General features: G+C 36.7%; 3 protein-coding genes across 3 annotated transcripts; 1 reads left to right on the top strand and 2 right to left on the bottom strand.

Moving 5' to 3' along the window:
- Positions 1–1877: 1877 nt before the first annotated feature.
- Positions 1878–3738, top strand: LOC121789865 (probable leucine-rich repeat receptor-like protein kinase At1g35710). Its single transcript, XM_042188205.1, has 4 exons — positions 1878–1896; positions 2044–2259; positions 2336–2476; positions 2634–3738. Exons 2-4 carry the CDS (start codon positions 2142–2144, stop codon positions 3239–3241), a joined length of 867 nt encoding a protein of 288 aa, XP_042044139.1. The 5' UTR covers positions 1878–1896; positions 2044–2141; the 3' UTR covers positions 3242–3738.
- Positions 3739–11264: 7526 nt separating this feature from the next.
- Positions 11265–16909, bottom strand: LOC121789866 (receptor-like protein 9DC3). Its single transcript, XM_042188206.1, has 2 exons — positions 16621–16909; positions 11265–11958 (listed from the first exon to the last, which is right to left on the bottom strand). Exon 2 carries the CDS (start codon positions 11917–11919, stop codon positions 11332–11334), a length of 588 nt encoding a protein of 195 aa, XP_042044140.1. The 5' UTR covers positions 11920–11958; positions 16621–16909; the 3' UTR covers positions 11265–11331.
- A 360-nt stretch (positions 16910–17269) lies between these two features.
- Positions 17270–20529, bottom strand: LOC121789868 (LRR receptor-like serine/threonine-protein kinase RGI1). Its single transcript, XM_042188209.1, has 5 exons — positions 19953–20529; positions 19801–19851; positions 18333–18476; positions 18001–18216; positions 17270–17808 (listed from the first exon to the last, which is right to left on the bottom strand). The coding sequence occupies exons 1-5, from the start codon at positions 20527–20529 to the stop codon at positions 17270–17272; spliced, it is 1527 nt and encodes a 508-aa protein (XP_042044143.1).
- Positions 20530–21762: the final 1233 nt, after the last annotated feature.

The raw sequence follows: 21762 nt of genomic DNA, 5'->3' as shown, positions 1-21762 counted from the left end.
CTTTTTGGGCTTTTTTTAGCCAAAAAAAAAAACAATACAATTAATTTACTAAATCTTGTGGCCAAAAAGAGTGTCTCACTTGTAGACATTCTTATACTTTAACGGTTTAACCCCTTGAGGACTAAGTTTATGTCTGCACATTGCATTTGGCTATTTAATGGGGAGATTATAAAAATCTTGCTCGGTCAATGCAATTTTACCAAATCGTACATGAGTGAAAAAATTTATTTTGTGAAATTAAACTAATATAAAATAGATGACGTTCCAAGTAGATGATATTCTCCTCGTAGGGTTGAATCTAGTTAGTTGCTTCGTCAATCTTCTACATATTCCTTGTGTTGCTCGGTATTCCCAAAATATGGATTATGGATTTTTAGGATATTGTAGTACAATTAATTTTTTGTTCTCCGATTTTAAAGCCCTGTAGGCGTAGTTATACTCCCTCCGTCCCTTATTAAGTGATACACATTCTTTTTTCGGATTTCCCTAGCTAAATGAGTCATTTCGTTTTTTAGCCCTCTCTTTCTTACTTTTTTCTCTCTACTTTTTAATCTATCTTACTTCGTTCTCTTTACTTAGTTAACAAAACTATGCTTTCTTAAAACTAAAAGTAATGTCTCACTTATTGAGGGACAGAGGGAAGTACCATATAGTGTTGAGCGATTGTGATAGGACTCAAATCACATGAAGTCTATCTAATGTGGGTTAAGATTGCCCTAACGATTTGACATCAAAAGACAAGTTTATTACTCCCTCCGTCCCCATATGTGTCCTACTTTGACCTGACACGAGTTTTAAGAAATGTAATAGAAAGTGGGTTGAAAAAGTTAGAAGGTTTTTTTTTTAAAAAAAAAAAAAAAATTAACTTCATAAATTTATATCATATATATGAAGGAGGAAATTACAAATCAACTCCTGTAACAAGGAGGAAAGACAAATTACGCCACCCAGGGTTCGAACTCGAGACCTCCAGGATGGACGCGGTATCCAGCACCCTTTACCGCTAGGCAAAGGGGCTTGGATTGAAAAAGTTAGAAGGTTGTGTGTCCTACTTTTATGTATTAGTTTTATAATAAAATGTGAATGAAAATGAGCTAATGGAATGTGGGGTCCACTACCAAGAGTGGTAAAAGTGAAGTGGGATAATTAATATGGCACACACCAAAATAGAAATACTAAGACACATAATGGAGGACGAAGGAAGTACTAAAATTCTCGTATAACTGACTTGGCAGAGTCACATTGTTGCTCAGCTAGAGTGGCTCGGTCTAGTCATGCTCGCTAAACTCTTTCTGCCTCTCTCGGTGATATATATCATTGGGTCGGATACTCTTTTTGAACTCTACATTTTTCAATTCCAAACACTTATCTTATTTAATCTAATTTTTTAATTGAAACGCTCGTAACGAGAAAAAATTTTACGGAGTCAAACTGGCAATAACGTGAATTAGATATTTCCTAGATTACATGATCAAACAAGCTAAAACTTATTGAATACCGAAAATTGGCAACAGTAACCATTTAGGGCTTCCATATTCCATTACCAAACAACCTATCGAAGCTCCTATTAGGAAACCACATCCATATCCCAAAACCACCGGTCTCCAACTGAATCCATCCACAAAAGTAGAATCCTCACTTTCTTGAGGAGAAGCCATGGGATCTTGCTTGCATTTTTTAGTCAGAGGAAGTCCACATAATCCCGAGTTCCGAATGAAGGAGCTGTTATCAAATGTCGAAAACTGGCCGCCAGACTGAGGAATCTCTCCGACAAGATCATTCATTGAAAGATTTAACGCTGAAAGAAAATTCAACATCGTCAGCTTCCGAGGAATCTCACCATTCAGTCGGTTTGAAGACAAGTCTAATGATTCCAATGCTTTCACGCTTCCAATGGTATGGATTATTCATTTTTGTTAATCATTATTAATTTTCTTATTTAATCTAATTAATTAAGTTTTATTGATGAATATACATTTTTATAGGCGTTATCCCACATGAGGTTGGGCAGCCTAACAATTTACTAACTTTATCCATTTATAGGTGCTATTCCACATGAGATTGGACAGCTTACCAATTTACTAACTTTGTCCATTGATTCGAACAAGTTGGCGGGCTCTTTACCGTCGACCCTTTTTAACATGTCTTCTGTGAAGTATATTTCATTGAGTCATAACACACTAAGTGGGACATTGCCAAGAGAAATTGGTAACATGAAAGAGCTCCAAGAATTATACCTCATCAACAATACTTTAACCGGTACAAGTATATAATTTACACATTTGTATATATGTTTGATGGGAAAAAATGACTAATTTTTTTCATACTTTCATAGGTGTGATTCCAGAAGAGATTGGTGGACTAGATAAATTAGTTGCATTATACATGAATCGCAACAAGCTCATCGGCCCTTTGCCTCGAGTCTTCAAGTTGAAATCACTTACAGCATTATCTCTCAACAAGAATGCTTTGACTGGTATCCCATCATATATAAATTTCACAACATTATCGGTTAGGGTTTTTGGAAAAATCATTAGTCGCTTAACCGACTAATTGGTTCAGTTATTAACCGAACCGATTAACCATCCTATACTCACAGTATCTAATTAATACCTACTTGCTATATATTTCAGGTATGATTCCGGGGGAGTTGTTCACTGCCAATATTAAGAGTATTGATCTCTCCGATAACCATTTCCAAGGTTCCATACCGCCAGCTATTGGAAGATCCCTCAACTTAACTTATCTCAACGTGGCGAATAACAATCTCTCCGGTTCTATACCTTCCACCATTTGCAAATTGAGATTCCTTGAATTCCTTGATCTATCCAACAACCACCTGCAGGGGCCACTTCCCAAGTGTTTAGGAGAGCTGAGTAAATCCTTGCAAGTTCTGCATTTGAAGTGCTTGAATTTGTCTCGTAACAATCTCAATGGGAAGATACCATCATCTATTGGAAATGCGAAAGGATTGGAATCATTAGACTTGTCTTCAAACCGATTGAATGGAGAGATTCCTCAGCAGTTGACAATGTTGATTTTTCTTTCTAAGTTAAATCTATCGGTGAACGATCTTGTTGGAGAGATTCCTCAATCCGGCTGGTTTGGGAAATTTGATAATACCTCATTTATTGGGAACCTGGGATTATGCGGATTTCCACTGACTAAAAAATGCAAGCAAGTTATCAGGTCGCCTCCTCCAGAACGTGAGGATTCTAATTTTGTGGATGAATTTGGTTAGTGACTGGTGGTTTTGGGTTATGGATGTGCTTTCCAGATGGAAGTTTTGATAAGTTGTTTTCTCTACAAAAACGACAACTTCCAGGGCATTAGCATCCGGGACAAGATTTGGGTTCGGACCACAAATCATGTGTTGTGGTCCCGGCCTGACAGCGTAGCAGGAGTACGGGCAGGCATACGGCCGCCAACGCGGTGTGAGGCTGCTGTCCGAGCTTGGCAGCGTTGCAGGAGTAGGGGTGTGGCGCAAGCCGGGGCAGGCCAAGGGCCACCAACGCGGTGTGAGGCCGCTGTCTCTGCCTGGCAGCATTGTAGGAGTAGGGGGGGTGTGGAACAAGCCAAGGCAGGCCTAGGGCCGCCAACACAGTGTGAAGGCCGCGTCTAAAACGTTGTCTGGTCCCAAATGCGGCATGTAATTTTTGGATTGTAAATTATATTTTAAATTAATTTTTGGATTGTAAATTATTTTTAATCCAAAAATTTATAAATTTCAATTATGTACTTTTTGTGTTTATTAATGTCGTTTTTATTTCTTTATTTTGGTTTTATAAATAACTATAAAATTTTATGATAATTAAAAAAAATGAAAAAATAAAATTAAGTTGTGGTATAGTAGAGAGATATGAGGTTATTTGGGTTGTGGCTCACAAAATGAGGGAATGATGATGTGAATATGTGATTGATGTGTTATGAGTTGGGGAATGATTATATGAAGGTTGGTATAGATTGGGGTCCTTGTGGATGACCAAAGCACATTTTTTATTCAATTAAGGAAGTTAATACTTTGTTCTAAATCAATGACCCGCACTTCTAAATACATTACCTACACCCTAATGTGTGAACTAGTAATTTTTTATTCACCAACATGATCTTCAAATTTTAGAATGCTTTTTCCCAATACTACTGAACCATGCTTGATAAATAACAACAAAAGCAATAGGCGACATAATACATTTTAATTTCAATTTTCACATTTTCCTCCACTATTTGTGTTTCTTTTCCAATACCTAATACTACTACAAGAACCAATCAAAACTCTAGCTCTTTTCTAAACAAATTTATGCATTTAGCTAATTAAATAAAAAAACATACCCAATTTCAACAGTAAATAATAATCAAATAACTCATTAACTTTAATTTAGTAATCTAACAACATAACCGAATCGAATAATTAGAATTCAATTTCATAACTTTGATACAAGGTACCAAGTGATAACTTCAACCTTTTCAATGGCAATTGCTCATAGCTTGACACAAGTTACACCAAAACGAGGGGGCAATTTCAATTTCCAACAGATTCACCAAATACAATTATGCAAACATATATTCACACCCAACCCAATAAAATGAACTACAAATTCACTACGAAGTTGCAGCAAAATACAAAGCATACCGTAGAAGTCGGCTAAGTGGGTAATGACGATTGACGAAACTGAGTGGCGCATAGTAAAGATGGTTAAGTCGTTAAGAGGCGAAGAGGGTTCCGATTAGGAATTTTGTTTAAATGTTCAATGAATTGGGTTGAAATGTTTAATGAATTGGGCTTCGTTTTGGATTTGGTTGGACGCTTGGGCTAATGGCCTGTTTTGGAATGGGCCAAATGGTTGTTCTTTAGGAATGAGATTTAATAATTGATGTTTAGAGGTTAAATGGAGAGAGAATAGCGTATCAAACAGAATAAAAGTATATGAGAGAAAAGACATGGAAAAATAGGACGATGAATAAAATTTTTGCCAGAAAAAAAGATAGTGTAAATAACTTGGGATAACATGAAATAGATTAATAAGTAGCTTGAGACTCTGAGAGAGTAGTATTCAAATTCAATGTTAAAGTGATTATAGATTATTTATCAGTTATCATTTTTGACACTACCTCAGAAAATAATCGTATAGGAATTATTGTTGAATTCAGTTTTTATTTGATAATAGGAGTAATAGATCATTCTGGCTTGTATACTCTTGAGAAACATTAATCTTTATTTGGAGCCTAGTAGTAAAATTTATCTAGTTTTATGAAACATAAAATAATCAATAGAAATAGTCATTTTAGATCGCAAGGACGCCCTAATATTTCCTTAGGATTAACAAGCAACGCTACCGTCCCCACTCCGATTTGCGTAAATTTTTTTTGAAGGGGATGAAGACGTCAAACGACGTTGTTTTGATATTTTTTTAAAGCTTGATTTGTGAAATCAGAAGAAGATGCAAAACCGATCGATTTTAATTTTCATTTCCATTTCCATTTTCCTTTTTACATCTTTGGCATTGAAACGGTATAATTTGGATGTATAGGAGAAATTTTTTCATTTCAGTTTCATAAACTATAATGGTTTTTTTACCTATTGGCATATCAAACTTATCCAAATTATAAAAACAAAAAGCATTTCATAATTCATTACATATAGTTTTATTCAAACAAAACAGTAATAGTATAAGGAACGATGTTACACAATTAAGTATAATAAGAACATGTGCTATGGCAGTATGAAAATGGGCCATCATTCACCTGCATGAATGCATGTGCATGGTAGGGGTGTGTGTATACATAGTAGTATAGTTTAACATAAAGAAACCCTAGACACAATAATACTAAGCACAATTTGGCGAACATCTTGGTGGAGCTGGATGGTCTAGTCGATTCTAGCACACGGCGGTTCTGCATCCGACGTTTATTTACTTTTGATGACAGCTGAGGAAGGGCTGGCCGACAACTGCCTCTCTTTGCTTTAGGCGAAGGTGGCAGCCGAAGCTCAATGGGCGGAGGCGACGGTGGCGAGGGTACACAGTCATGAACAACAAGAGTTGTGTGTGAAAATGGAGGGTTGCCAACTAGGGTTTGATCCATGAGAGAAATATCATTACCCGAGAATGGTTTTATCACACATTGTGAGAATATCAGTTGAAGCATAATCAGTGAAAATGTCAAGAAATTCATTCAAACTCCTTTCTCAGTATTAATTTGCATGCATTTATTGAAAAAAAACAAGTGTTCAGCCACATATATATATATGTAGAAAAATATTTGACATTAATAAAATCAGTTGAAGCAAATTACAATCTGGGCTAAAGACTTTGGCAACGAGATTCAAAGTCCAGATATGGTAAATTAACCTCAAATTTCCGATGTTGGAATTCTTTTGTTGGACAAATTAATCAAAACAGAAACACTCAAATTCTGAATAAAGCAGCATAATATAGTATTATACTTATAACAAAAATCAAATTTGGGCTGCATTAGGGAAAATTTGCTTTAACAAATTTTCCCTAATGCAGCCCGTCTTCTGGTGAAGGCATTCGACTCTTACTTCTCTAATAAGAGTGGAGACCAAAGAAAGGGTGTGAATTCAGACCAAAGAATGCATTGGTGTGAATTTAGACTATAGTTGATGGACCGTATACATCAAGAATAAAGTAATGTAAGAACTAAGTGAAAAATGATGAAAACTTACCCGGTCAACGCAGTTTGACCGACAAAAGTTTTAATTTGTGAAATTAAGCTATATATAGTTGACCTACCTTCCAAGCATATGGTCGCGGTATATTAATTTTCTCTAAATCGATTCTCGGTGAGTGAGAAATAATTGATCAAAGTTTGCTGCTTGAAAATGAAGTTATGAGATTAATTTATGTGTTTATTAATCTTACATTAGAAAATGAACCTTTTATAATCTTGTATATTTAGGTGGCGTTCGGTTGCTATGACTAATATCATGAGACTATCCATCTAGGATTAAGTTGTGGGATTATTTTAGTTGGAGGGGGGAGGCTATGGCTAATTATCATGAGATTATTCATCTAGGATTCAATCTTATTAACCAAACATGATGCATATTTAATCATGAGATTTAATCTTGGCAACCGAACACCCCCTTAAGAGACTAATACATTATTTGTAATACTAATTAAGTGCGCAAGTGATGGGTTGAAAATCCCACACATGTGACGTTGTCGCGCCGAGGCCACAAGTTGGGATCTTGTGCCTGGGCAATTGGTATTGGGGTTGTTTTTAAGGCCTATTTGCGGCTTGAGATGTTACACGAGGAATACAAGTAAAGAGCACAGAAGATCATGGACTATATTTTTTGAGATAACCTGAAAGTAATATTGCATGGTATTGGTCGAAGCCAGCTCCTCGTATATTGATTCGATGTGATAACCAAACTATTATTGGTAGGCAAAAACGGCTTATATAAGTAAGTGTCGATATATTCGTCGACGGCATAATATCATGAAACATTTGATTACAACATGTATTATTTCAGTTTAAAACCCACAAGATAAGAATAATCATAATGATAATCAACCATAATTAATGGAGATCCCAGAGTGACTCGGTCTAGTCATGCTCTCTAAACTCATTCTACTTCTCTCGGTGATCTCATTGGGCCGGGTCACTGTTTTTGAACTCTACACTTTGTCAATTCCAAACAATTATCTTAGTTTCTATTTTTACAAATGAAGTGGTCATAGTAAGAAAAAAAGGTTACTATATTAAATTGACAATAACATGAACTACATATTTCATACATTACATGATCAAACAAGCTAAAACTTATTGAATACCGAAAATTGGTTCAGGTAACCATTAATTAGGGCTTGCATAATCCAATACCAAACAACCTATCAAACCTCCTACTTATTACGAAACCATTAATTAGGGTTTTCAAATTGGTTCTAGTAACCATTAATTAGGGCTTGCATATTCCAAGAATCCATCAAGGATTGAAGACTATATAATATTAAAATGGATCGATGTTACAGTATGAAGAAGAGCGTGCATGGTGGGTGTACCGTGTATGTGTACAATACAATAAATACATAGTAGTAAAGTTTGACATAAAGAAACTCTAGACACAACAAATACTAGTGAGGACAATATGGCAAACAACTTGGTGGAGGTGGCGAAGGTGGTCGACGCATTACTTTAACAAGATGTTTTTTGACTTCTGACGGCGGAGGAAGGTCTGGCCAACGACTGCCTCTCTTTGCTTTAGGCCAAACTGGCGGTAGTGGAAAATCAAGGGTCGGAGGCGACGGTGGCGAGGGTACATAGTCATAAACAGCAAGAGTTGTGTGTGAAAATGAAGGGTTGCCAATTAGGGTTTGATCCAAGAGAGAAATATCAAGGGCAGAGAATGGTTTTCTCACACATTGTGAGAAATCCACATGAAGCATAATCAGCAAAAATGTCAAAAAGAAATGCATTGAAACTACTTACTCAGTTTTAATTTGCATGCACATATTGAAATAAACACAAGTGGTCAGTCACATATATATAGGAAAATATTTGACATTAGCAAAAATCAGTTGAAGCAAATCACAATCCGGGTTAATGACTTTGGCAATGAGATTAAAGTCCAAATTTGCTAAATTAGCCTCAAATTTCCGATGTGGAATTCCTTGTGTTTGGATAAATTAATCAAAGCAGAATTACTCAAAATTCCGAAATGAAGCACCATAATAATATTACTACTAATAAAAGTCAAATGTTGCTTTAATAAATTTTCCCACACGCAGCCCGTCTTCTGGTCAAGGCATTTAACTCTTGCTTCTATCTGATAAGTGCAGAGACCAGAAAGGGTGCGAATTCACACCAAAGTCGGACTGAGTAATAGATCTACAATGAAATGAGAACTAAGCAAAATATGTTATAATCTTGCCTAGCAGTTTGACCTATTTTATAAGTGATAAAAGTTTTAATTATATAAAATTAAACAATATAGAATCGTTCCACGTTAGATGATCATAATATATTTTTTTTTCTAAGTCATTCCCAACAAGTGAGAAATACTGAATTAAAGTTTATCAATTAAATACTCCCACTGTTCCACGAGAATATGCACTATTTCCTTTTTAATTCATCACACAAGAATATGCACTTTCTAATTTTGGAAACTATTTTCTTTCTAATGAGTGAGACTCATTCTTTACTAATAATACTTTGATTACTTTTTCTCTCTACCTCTCTCTTTACCAATTTTGCATTTGTTAATCACACATTGCGTACATAAGATTAATTAATGTGTTAATCATACGTATATGATGGAAATTCCGTTAATGTTTTTAAAAGGCTGAATCATTAACCGTAATAATTATATGTACAAGTGATGGAATTTAGCACCCAGAAGCGCGCACCTACGTGTCGAGGCTGTGGGCTGGACAATTGGTTTTTGGGCTTGATCGGGGCTTAAGTCATTACACGAGAAATCTAAACAGAGAGCATTGAAAAGCTCTCAAAATTATGCGCTACATTTTTCGAGATAAACCCAGTATTGAGCGGTACTGTGATGCAAACTGAATATATGACACAACAAGTGGTATGGCTTACTATTTCCTCCGTCCCACATAATATGCACTCTTTCCTTTTTAGTCAATCCCACAAGACACGCACTTTTTAATTTTGGAAACTCTTTTCATTCTCACTAATAATACTTTAATTACTTTTTTTATCTCTTTTCCTTTTTCAATTGTGTATTAAAACTCGTTTCCAACCCAAAATGCATATTCTTATGAGTCGGAGAGAATATTACTATTGGGGGTGGAACTGTTCCGCGGTGATCAACAATAAAGATGTGAATAACTCGATCAACCCTGAAAACTTTCAAAGAAGACAATTCATGGATTAAACTAACAATTTAATACAGGGCCCCTCCATGGACAAAAGTGAATAACTTTGACATTTTCAAGAAAGACAATAGTTCATGTATTAATTCATTGTGATCGCCAAACTACTATTAGCAGGGAAAATGTATTATATAATGATAAGTCTCAGCATATTCTTCGACACCATAATACAATTAGACATTTGATCACAATATTGGGTTATTTTAGTTTGGAATCCACCGTAAGAATAATCATAATGGTAACTCAATCATGATGATTATGAAAATTGTGAAAACACTGTTTATGTTTATTCTCAATTAAGTGTTGAAAACTAGACAACAGGTGAAGTTAATAATGATTTTTAATGATTCCTAAAAATATTGAGTAAGTATGAGCAATTGATATGTTGTTATATGTTTGTCAAACTGATACTCTCTGTCCTAGCCTAAGTGAGACAAGAAAGAAAGAATAAAGTAAGAAAAATGATAAAGTAAAAAGAAGAAATAACGTAGAAAGAGAAAAAGAGAATAAAGTAGAAAGAGAGAAGGTAAAGTATGAGCGAGAAGATGATAAAGTAGAAGATATGAGCGATTTAATTATTCCCAAAAAAGGAAACGTTTCACTTAGATTAGGACGTATCAAAAAGAAATATGTCTCACTTAGGTTGGGACTGAAGGAGTATATTTTACATTGTCAAGCATAAATTCACAAGTTCTCATTTTAAGATAGTTTTCAATTGATCTACGTGCTAAATTTGTATCTATAAATAAGTAAACATAAATTCTCATTATTTCAACTCGGAATAACAAGAATTATCTTATTTCGGGCCAACCCCATGGGGCATTGGTTAATTTTGAAATACATGTGATATTTAATGGCGGATGTAGGGAGTATGAATTATGGATTTGTGGGTTATAGTTTTGAGCAACATTAATTTGTGATAGGATTCAAATCACATAATGTCTATCCAAGGTAAGGAAAAGATTTGGTGTCCAAAAACAAGTTTATTCTACAATTTCCCTGTAACTAACTCGGGGGAGTCACATTGTTGCCTAAAGTGATTCGGTCTAGTCTTTGGATTCATTCTCCTTTTCTAGATGATCTCATTGGGTTGGGTCTAACCGATTTGTACTCAGAATCATAACACGTCCTCCCTCCGTTCCGCTTTAGGAGTCCCGGTTGATCAATTTCGGGCATCCCGCTTTAGGAGTCCCGGCTGGGATAAACTAATAAAAAATGCCTACAAAGTAAGTTAGAAAGTGTTAAAAGTGAGTCACAACATCCACTATAACATTTATTTATTACACACTCAATTAAAAGTGGATCTCAACATCCACTACAATATTTATTTATTACACACTCAAACACTTTCTTAAAACATGTGTCCGACTCAACCGGGACTCTTAAAGCGGGAAAGAGGGAGTATTAAATTAAACTGACAATAACATAGAATTAGATATTTCACGGATTACATGATGAAACAAACTCAAACTTACTGAACACCGAAAATTGGTTGCAGTAACCATTTAGGGCTTCCATATTTTATTATAAAACAACCCATCAAAACTCCTATTACGAAACCACATCCGTATCCCAAAACCACCGGTCGCCAACTAAATCCATCCACAAAATTAGAATCCTCACTTTCTTGAGGAGGAGCCATGGGATCTTGCTTGCAATTTTTTGTTAGAGGAAATCCGCATAAGCCCGAGTTCCGAATGAAGGAGCTGTTATCAAATGTCGAAAACTGGCCACCAGACTGAGGAATCTCTCCGACAAGATCATTCATTGATAGATTTAATGCTGAAAGAAAATTCAGCATCGTCAGCTTCCGAGGAATCTCACCATTCAGTCGGTTTGAAGACAAGTCTAATGATTCCAGTGCTTTCACACTTCCAAGGGATGATGGTATATGCCCTGTGAGACTGTTGTAAGACAAATTCAAGTACTTGAGTGAATTAAGATTCCCTATGGAATCCGGAATCTCTCCCGAGAATCTGTTCCTGGACATGTCAATGGTAATGAATGTTTTCAAGATTCTGACCAATGGTTGATTTGTCCCTTTCAAAACAAACTCCATTGATTCCTCATATTTTCTGAACCACTTACTGTTGGATATTTGACACACAAAATATAGGAACACTCAACAAGGATGAAATATGGAGGATAGTATTAATAAGCTTCTCGCCAAAAGGGATTACAAAATACACAAAAGTGCTTCAGCACAACACAACTCTCAATCTTCCTCACTTTGAGCTACGGCTCTTTAACTCACTCACAATTCTAACTTGATTTTTTTATATTGAAATACAATTCCCTATTTATAGATGTTAAATTGCCAGCTATATGCTACGTCACCTACTAGATATCACTTTCTACTTAATTAGGAAGCCATCAAATGCCATCCACAAAACACCACCGCCTAATGTAGTGCATGTGTGGCTACCTTTTTAGCCATGAATTACTCACAAGTTTACACTACTATGATAAGGTGGTGATGCAGCACCTTCATCACCATTCCTTAAATGTGAAGAAATTGAGGTTACTAATTTCAACATCCTCCCGTAAGCTCAATTCTTCATGGTTTTCATGCCGAGCATAAATTTCAATCTTCTAAAAACATCGTTCTTTAGCGGCTTCGTAAATATGTCTGCAATTTGATCCTGTGACTTGCAGTACACTAACTCCACTTCATTTTGGTTCACGTGCTCCCGAATAAAGTGATAACGAGTATCAATATGCTTACTTCTTTCGTGGAACACTGGATTCTTTGCAAGTGCTATTGCAGACTTATTATCAACATGTATCTCCGTCGGGCCTTTTTGCGTGAATCCCAGAAAACTTAGTAAATTTCTCAACCAAATGCAATGGCACACCGTTGAACTTGCTGCCACCTACTCGGCTTCACATGTTGAGAGTGTCACTACAGCTTGCTTCTTTGACGACCAAGTAAAGATAGCATCTCCAATATAAAAACAGTAGCCGGTAGTGCTATTTCTTTCATCCAAGTCTCTTCCCCAGTCGCTATCCGAATAACCAACGAGTTTAACTTCTTGATTAGAGGGCTAAAGTATACCTTCATTCAACGTACCTTTAATATAGCGCAAAATCCTCTTGGCCGCATTCAAATGAGACTGTGACGGCGTTTCCATGTATCTGCTGATTAATCCAACTCCATAAAGAATATCAGGCCTAGTGCACGTTAGATATCGTAAACTTCCAACGAGGCTTTTGAAGTAAGTTGGATCCACCTCAGCTTCACCATCATGCTTCCTTAATTCTTGACCGATCGCCACGGGAGTGTTAACAGGATTGCAAGACTCCATTTTGAATTTCTCCAAGATTTGTTTTGCAAAAGAGTTTTGAGAGATAAATATCCCATCTTCATTTTGCACTACCTCAATTCCCAGAAAATGTGCCATCAAACCAATGTCCGTCATCTCGAACTCTTTGATCATGCTCTTCTTGAATTTATGAAACATTGCTTCACAATTTCCAGTAAAGATTATATCATCAACATATAGGCAAACAAATAACATTACCTGCAGCATCTTTCTTCAAGTATAGAGCATGTTCGAAAGGGCACTTCACAAAGTCATTCTTCAGAAAATACTCATTGATTCTGGAATTCCATGCTCGTGGAGCTTGCTTGAGCCCGTACAAAGCCTTCTTCAATCTGTAAATTTTATCTTCAGCTCCTCGTTTCACATAACCTTCAGGTTGCTCAACGTAAATTTCTTCTTCAAGAAAACCATTTAGAAAAGCCGACTTCACATCGAGCTGATAGATCTTCCAATTGTGTTGGGCGGCCAGCGAGATAAATAATCTGATCGTCTCAAGACGAGCAACAGGAGCGAAGACTTCAGTATAATCAATTCCGGCCTTCTGCTTGTATCCTTTCGCCACCAACCTCGCTTTGTACCTTTGCACTTCACCATTGGCATTTTTCTTTGTTTTGAACACCCATTTCACACCAATTGCTTTTCGGCCTTCTGGCAGTGTTGTCAACGACCAAGTATCATTTTTCTCGATCGCATTGATTTCTTCATCCATTGCAATCTTCCATTTCATTTCTTGTGCAGCATCTGTATAAGCAATTGGATCAGCATCCATATAAAAACAAATAAGATTCACATTTTCCTCCACAGCTTTATCAACTTCTTCGGTAGCTTCATATATATCGTTCAGATTGCGCATCCTTCTTGGCCTTCCGACTGGACCTTGAGATGATGTTGGTGAATCAGGTTCTTCAACTTCACGTGCATCTTCTTGCTGATCAGGTACAATTTCTGACGTGCTTGTAGCTTTCTTATCCTCCCAGCTCCATGTTTGATCTTCTTCAAACACCACATCGCGGCTTATGATCACCTTCTTTGTGAGTGGGTTATACAATTTATAACCCATTACTCGATCACCATATCCCACGAAGATACATTTTTCACCTTTATCATCAAGCTTGATTCTTCGAGCTTCAGGAATTTTGGCATAGGCAATACAGCCAAAAACTCTTAGGTGCGCAACACTGGGCTTGAACGAGCTCCATGCCTCTTCGGGCGTCATGTTACGAACACTTTTGGTGGGACACCGATTCAGGAGATATACTGCTGTTGCGACAGCTTCAGCCCAGAATTCTCGGGGTAAGTCCGTCCCTTTGATCATACTCCTCGCCATATCAAGAATTGTTCGATTCTTCCTTTCAGCAACACCATTCAGTTGAGGAGTATATGCAGGTGTAAGTTGGTGAACGATTCCATGATCCTTGCAAAATTTTTCGAACAGATCGGATGTGAACTCGCCTCCTTGGTCGGATCTGAGAACTTTAATATAGTGTCCACTCTGCCTTTCCACAAGAATTTTGAATTCTTTGAAAATATCAAACACTTCAGATTTCCTTTTCAAAAAATACACCCAAGTCTTTCTGGAGTAATCATCAATGAAAGTTAGAAAGTATTGATTACCTCCAGTAGAAATAGGCTTCAGAGGACCACAAACATCTGTATGAACGATCTCCAACGGGCGTGATGCTTTCCATCTCATTTCTTTTGAGAAACTTGGCCTGTGATGTTTTCCCAGTATGCATCCTTCACAAACTTCTTCAGGATGATCAATATGAGGCAAGCCTTTCACCATATTCTTTGAAGACAGAAGCTTCAAACCACCAAAATTCAGATGTCCAAGACGTAAATGCCATAACCACGATTCATCTTTAAAAATTGCATTCATGCACTTCAACATATCATGTTTCATGTTCAATGCAAATAATCTATTTTTGGACATCTTCACAGAGGCAACCAAACTACCACGAGCATCATTGATAGTAAGGCAAGAATTCTTGATATTAATATCAAATCCTTTCTCCAGCAATTGACCAAGACTCAAAATATTGCTCTTCATGGCAGGCACATAATAGACGTCATATATAAAGCCATGATTTCCATTCTTCAACTTAATCAAGATATTACCTTTTCCTTGCACCGCTACTTTGGAGGAATCTCCAAAAGTAACATCCCCATAAGATGTCTCCTTCAGCTCCACGAAGAGTTCCTTGTTCCCGCACATGTGGTTACTAGCTCCAGTATCCAAGTACCACGTGCTGCACTGATCACCCTCAAGTCCTTTATGAGTAAAAAGAGAGGTTGAAATTACCTGCTCATTATTGTCTCCACCATCGGCATAATGGACTTGTTGGTTGGATCTGGTATTTCCGGCTGTTGGACATTCATAGCTGTAATGCCCGAATTCGTGACAAGTATAGCACTCGACATTTGCTTTATCAAACCCGGGTTGATTATAGGTTTGAGAATAACCGCCTCTATATTGTCCTCTTCCTCGTCCTCGTTGTCCATAAGAATTTCGACCTCTGCCACGGTAGGTGAAATTTTGACGTCCTCCCCCGTTTTGATAATTCTGGCCTCGTCCTCCTCGATTTTGGTAATTCTGGCCACGTCCTCCTTCGTAATGGTAATTTTGGCTGCGTCCTCCTCGGCCACGATAGCCTCGACCTCGGCCTCGACCTCGGTTGTATCCACCACGTGATGTCCCAGGCTCAAACTTCTTGTCTTCTTGTATTGACATCTTTGCTTGTAGCATATGTTCAAGTGAAGTAGTCGCCTTTTTCTTCATACGTTGTTCGTGAACTTCCAAGCTACTCTGCAGCTGGTCGATAGACATAGTGCTGAGATCTTTTGATTCTTCGATAGCCGCAACGACGTGCTCAAATTTTGACGTCAAGGAACGAAGAATTTTCTCAATGACACGAACATCTTCAACTATTTCTCCTTGCCTTTTCATTTGATTCACAATAACTAATGTTCTTGTGAAATAGTCTGAAATGCTCTCCGTTTCAGACATGGACAAGCTTTCGAACTCGCCACGTAGGATCTGCAGTCGAACTCGTATCGCCTTATCAACGCCGGTGAAAGAATTCTTCAGAATCTCCCAGGCTTGTTTTGACGTGGTGGCTGCACTTACTTTCTCGAACGTGGTTTCATCAATACCTTGATAGATATTGAACAACGTCCTTCTTGTCTCGTTTCCTTGCATCTCTGAGGGCGTTCTTCTGGTTGTTCGTCAGGGCATCTTCAGCTTCTTGGGAGACAGGTTCGATGTAGCCGTCTTGAACAATATCCCACAACTCTTGTGATTGCAACAAGACTCGCATCTGAATACTCCAATTCCCATAATTGTGTTTCTCTAATTTGGGAATCTGGGGTTGAACCATATTCAACGTTGTCGCCATAGGTAGGATCGAGTGGCTCTAGATACCAGATTTGTTGGATATTTGACACACAAAATATAGGAACACTCAACAAGGATGAAATATGGAGGATAGTATTAATAAGCTTCTCGCCAAAAGGGATTACAAAATACACAAAAGTGCTTCAGCACAACACAACTCTCAATCTTCCTCACTTTGAGCTACGGCTCTTTAACTCACTCACAATTCTAACTTGATTTTTTTTATATTGAAATACAATTCCCTATTTATAGATGTTAAATTGCCAGCTATATGCTACGTCACCTACTAGATATCACTTTCTACTTAATTAGGAAGCCATCAAATGCCATCCACAAAACACCACCGCCTAATGTAGTGCATGTGTGGCTACCTTTTAGCCATGAATTACTCACAAGTTTACACTACTATGATAAGGTGGTGATGCAGCACCTTCATCACCATTCCTTAAATGTGAAGAAATTGAGGTTACTAATTTCAACAGTTACTCTCTTCTGAAAAATCTTCCTTGGCATTCATCATGGCTGGGAAGGTGGTTAAATATCTAGTTGGAAGGGGTCCACTGAATTCATTCTGAGATATATCAAACACTTGCAACTTCACAAATGGAGCATCACTACTTATCTCACCATAAGCAATGGGTAGAAGCATCCTACCGTTGAATCTGTTATCTCTCAAAACAAGGACTCGGAGATCAACGAGATCTTCCATCCAAAAGGGAAAAACCATCTTGTATCGCATTGCTTCCGACATCAAGAACTTGCAGCTTCCCACAATTTCCTAGGGTTTGTGGAAGTGTTCCTTTTAGGTTATTGCTGTTGAGGTTCAGAGACTCGAGAGCGCAGCCCTGAGGAAAGGATGGAGGAATGAGGCCCTGAAATTTATTTCCCTTCAAATGCAGAACCTGCAAGGATTTACTCAGCTCTCCTAAACACTTTGGTATTGGGCCGTGCAGACTGTTGTCTGATAGATGGAGGAATTGGAGGGATCTCAATTTGCAAATGGATGAGGGAATCTCTCCAATGAAGTTGTTGGAGTAGAGCATTAGGGTTGTTAGGTTGATGAGATTTCCAAAGGTGGAAGGTATAAAGCCCGAGAGTCTGTTATTTGCCAAGTGGAGATAAGTTAAGTTATGGGATGTTTCAATGGTGGAAGGTACGAAGCCTTCAAAATGGTTATTGGAGAGATCAATATTCCTAATTTTAAAAGTGAACAACTCTCCAGGAATGATACCTGAAATATATATCAAGTTAGTATTAGTTAGGTAGATAATTCAGCAAGTTGAATATTACTAGAGGCAAATGGCTGATAAACTTGTTGGAACACAAGTATAATCTAATTAATTCATCAAGCCCACCAATCTCTTATGGAATCACACCTATAAAAATGTGTGCATACATATACTATAGATAAATAGATTCTTACCGGTTAAACTATTGTTAATGAGGTATAACTCTTGGAGTGCTTTCATGTTGCCAATTTCTTTTGGCAGTGTCCCATTAAGCATGTTATGACTTAATGAAATATAATTCACTGAAGACATGTTAGAAAAAGTCGACGGTAAAGTGCCCGTCAACTTGTTGGAATCAATGGACAACACTAGTAAATTATCAAGCTGGACAATCTCTTGTGGAATAGCACCTATAACAATGTAGAATAATCAAAAGTCAATATATACTCTAATTTTTAACTCCCTACCATACAATTGATAAAATTAAGAAAAATAACAATGATTAACAAAAACAACAGTACCATACCACTTAATGCATTGTTGTCAAGGTATATATACTGAAGGGATGTCATGTTTCCAATTTCTTTTGGAATTGATCCATCAAGTCCAGTGGATGCCATGTTTAACATCTCTAAATTATTAAGATAACCAATCTCTTTGGGAATATTACCTGTGGAATACATAATTCATAAAAAAAATAGTAATATGTAAGATATAATATTTTTCTAGATATATTTAAAACTAAGGAGAATGGTGCTATTAAATAAGGTGATTTTAAGTACTTAAACTTCGACACAATAACGATGTAAAATGGTAAAAAAAAGTCTAGAGAGGTAAATATACAACCAACCAGTTAAATTATTATTGTAGAGGACTAATTTTGAAGGGCCGTCAAATTACAAATATCTTGAGGTACTGGTCCTGTAAATTTGTTAGATTCCATCCACAATGAATTTAACAGGTGAAGATGACCAATCTCTTTTGGAATATCACCTGTGAAACAAAAATTTGTTAAACAATTTATTAATTTTTGTGGTTTCTCAAATGCTGATTTTTTAAGGTTAATGAGTATGTCGTTTTTGTAAGGTATATATCATACCTAACCACCTCTAGCAACAAATTAACATGAATTATCTGGTGCACACTAAAATAACGGCAGTGAGTTTTCTACAAATAAAAATAAGTAAATCAAAACTACTCCACCCTTTCCATATTAGTGGAGTCATTTCCTTTTTCAGTAAAAGTCTAACACATTTCTTTTACATATTTTATTCTCTCTTCATCTCTCTCTACCTTTCCCTTTCCTACTTTATTATTCATTTATTAACTCACTTAATACAATTTTTATTAATCACCAGTCAGAAATAAATATCTCTACTATTATAGAATGGATGGAGTAGTATATATCTAATTTTCGTGCGTTGAATGAATTAAAGTAATTAAATAAGGATTCCCCTAGAAATTCTAACAACGCCGATGATATAAATCAAATAGTGTTAATTTTATCATAAGATCTGTTTTTTTCTAATTACTAACATATTGTAATTAACAATTGAGCTGTTAATTTCAAATATCTTTGCTATCGGTACGTGATTGGAGTGAGATGCAAAATTGGTGGAAGGTTGGGGTGGAAAATTAAAGCCCATTTTGCATTTCTTTCTATGGCAACAAGGCCCAAATTGTTTGGACCCATTTATACAGTAGGCTACTACCTATGATACCCAACAATCACAATACTTTGGTCCAATTAATTGGAAATCTATACTTCACATTGCAACAAATTAAACGGAGATATGCATCCACAATTATTGAGCGAATTTAACGTGGAACAAACTCTAAATTATGATTTGGACCGTTAAAAAATATCAACAGATGACAAATAATAGCAACAGACATTTTCTGTTGCTATTATTTTGTCATCTGTTGATATTTTTTAACGGTCCAGATAATAATTTGGAGTTTGTACAATATATGAGTTTGCATTTTATCACTACCGGAAGCAAATATCTTTAAATCAAATATAATCCTATCATTTAAGAAGTATCCTAAGAACAAAAAACATGAAGGCTTAAATAGATCGCCAAAAGCAAATCATGAGGGAAACGCAACAAGATTAAATATATAGATAATTAGAAGATATATATACCAGTTAAACTGTTGAGCCCAAGGAATAATCGAGTGAGCAGCGTCAAGTTTCCAATATGTTTTGGCACCACTCCATGATGGCTATTGTTGTACAAGGAAAGTAGCTCAAGGTTTGAACATAGGCCCAAGCTCGATGGTATTTCTCCATACAGCTTAGTGGAAGATATACGAAGTAATTTGAGGTTGTGAAGACTGTGCTTGCACATGTCGATTGGTAGCTCACTTGACAAAGCATTACCTCTCAAAGTTATTACTTGTATGGATGAGATGTTGAAGATGGAGGCCGGAATCGGACCGTGGAAGGAGTTCTCATTCATATCTAGTAAAACCAGAGAAGAAAGATTTCCGATTTCATGTGGAATGGTGCCTACGAGCTGCATATTAGAAATATTCAACTTGGTGACACGGTTATTGATAGGATCACATGTAATTCCTATCCAGTTACAAACAGATGTTTCGGTAGTCCAATTCTCTCTCAGTAAATTGAGAGGATCAAATGTGATATGAGATTTTAAGGCAAGAAGTGAAGAGCGATCGATATTGGTATTGGTGGTTGCAAAGGCTAAGGTGCAGTCCATTAAACAATGAACCGGTAAAAGAAGCGCAAGTAACAAAAGTTTGGAAAACATATCCATAACCCTTTGTATTTCTTGAGATAATAGGAAGTGAAGATACTTTAGATATAAATCATAGCATGTTAAGTAACTAATAATTCAGGGGTAGATCCCCTGCTATCATTAATTCCGTGTTGAATTCTTGCGACAAGACGTAAATAGTTCTTCAAAATTGGTGGTTTTTAAAGAAAAATTTATGTATGAATTAAGGACTTTTGAATCCTGTTGTGTTTGGATATGATGAATAACGATTATAATTCCACACTTAGTTGTATAGTTGAGTTGAATGAATTAATATAATAATTAAATTATTTGTCTCATAGAAATAAATTAATTAGGGATGACATTGGTTTTAATGAGTAATTGGTAAAGTAAGAAGGAAGTTGAAAACATAGTTGAATTACTGTGTACGTAGACGGTGCAACCAAAAATTTTGGGGGGAAGGGATAAGGCCGTAGGGATTTGTGTCAAGGTAGCCAGATGATCCAAGGGTGTTTTTCGATGTAGTGTTTTTGTAGGGAGGCAGTTGAGAAGGTAAACAGAAGTAGCTACTGCTTCAGGCCAAAAAATTGGTGGAACCTTGGAATCAAAAAGGAGAGCTCTAGTCATTTCAAGGATAATCCTATTTTTCCTCTCTGCTACCCATTTTGTTCCGGTGTGTGAGGACATGAAGTTTGGTGGATCAACCCGTTATCCCTAAAAAACTGAGACATAGAATTGTTCACAAATCCCCCCCCGTTGTCTGACCGTAGGATCCTAATGTTTGTTTGAAATTGGGTTTGGATCATTTTATAAAACATAATAAATTTTTCAACAACCTCCGACTTATGTTTCATAAAATATACCCATGTAGCCCTACTGCAATCATCAACAATATCACAAAGTATTTAAATCCGGTACCAATAGGTGCCGGGCCACACACATCAGAATGTATTAAAGAGAAAACAGTCTCAACACGTGTATCATTGTGTTTAAAAGAGTTACGGTGGCTCTTGGCTAAAACACACGATTCACAAGAAAAATCTTTCGGAACAAAAAGTTTGGGAAATAAAGATTTCAAATAACCCGGAGATGTATGACCCATTCTTCGGTGCCAAGCCAAGTCTCCTGAGTGGTGGGTCCGTGAGCAAGCATCGCCGTACCATCGTGTCGAGCGATCTCATCTACAAAATAGAGTCCACGGCGTTCAGTGCCACA

This window comes from Salvia splendens, unplaced genomic scaffold (genome assembly GCF_004379255.2).
Source record: "Salvia splendens isolate huo1 unplaced genomic scaffold, SspV2 ctg36, whole genome shotgun sequence".
NCBI lineage: Eukaryota > Viridiplantae > Streptophyta > Magnoliopsida > Lamiales > Lamiaceae > Salvia > Salvia splendens.
The sequence above is the reverse complement of the archived record's forward strand: the minus strand, read 5'-3'. Positions and strand labels throughout refer to the sequence as shown.

What these genes read in the sequence shown, in the direction of transcription:
- LOC121789865 (XM_042188205.1), top strand. Translation starts at nt 2,142, where the DNA reads ATGTCTTCTGTGAAGTATATTTCATTGAGTCATAACACACTAAGTGGG. An exon ending in CATCAACAATACTTTAACCG is followed by an intron (nt 2,260 to 2,335) that starts GTACAAGTATAT and finishes ATACTTTCATAG; the next exon opens with GTGTGATTCCAGAAGAGATT. An exon ending in CAACAAGAATGCTTTGACTG is followed by an intron (nt 2,477 to 2,633) that starts GTATCCCATCAT and finishes TATATATTTCAG; the next exon opens with GTATGATTCCGGGGGAGTTG.
- LOC121789866 (XM_042188206.1), bottom strand. Translation starts at nt 11,919, where the DNA reads ATGGAGTTTGTTTTGAAAGGGACAAATCAACCATTGGTCAGAATCTTG.
- LOC121789868 (XM_042188209.1), bottom strand. Translation starts at nt 20,529, where the DNA reads ATGGACTGCACCTTAGCCTTTGCAACCACCAATACCAATATCGATCGC. An exon ending in TGGGCTCAACAGTTTAACTG is followed by an intron (nt 19,852 to 19,952) that starts GTATATATATCT and finishes TTTTGTTCTTAG; the next exon opens with GATACTTCTTAAATGATAGG. An exon ending in TGACAACAATGCATTAAGTG is followed by an intron (nt 18,217 to 18,332) that starts GTATGGTACTGT and finishes ACATTGTTATAG; the next exon opens with GTGCTATTCCACAAGAGATT.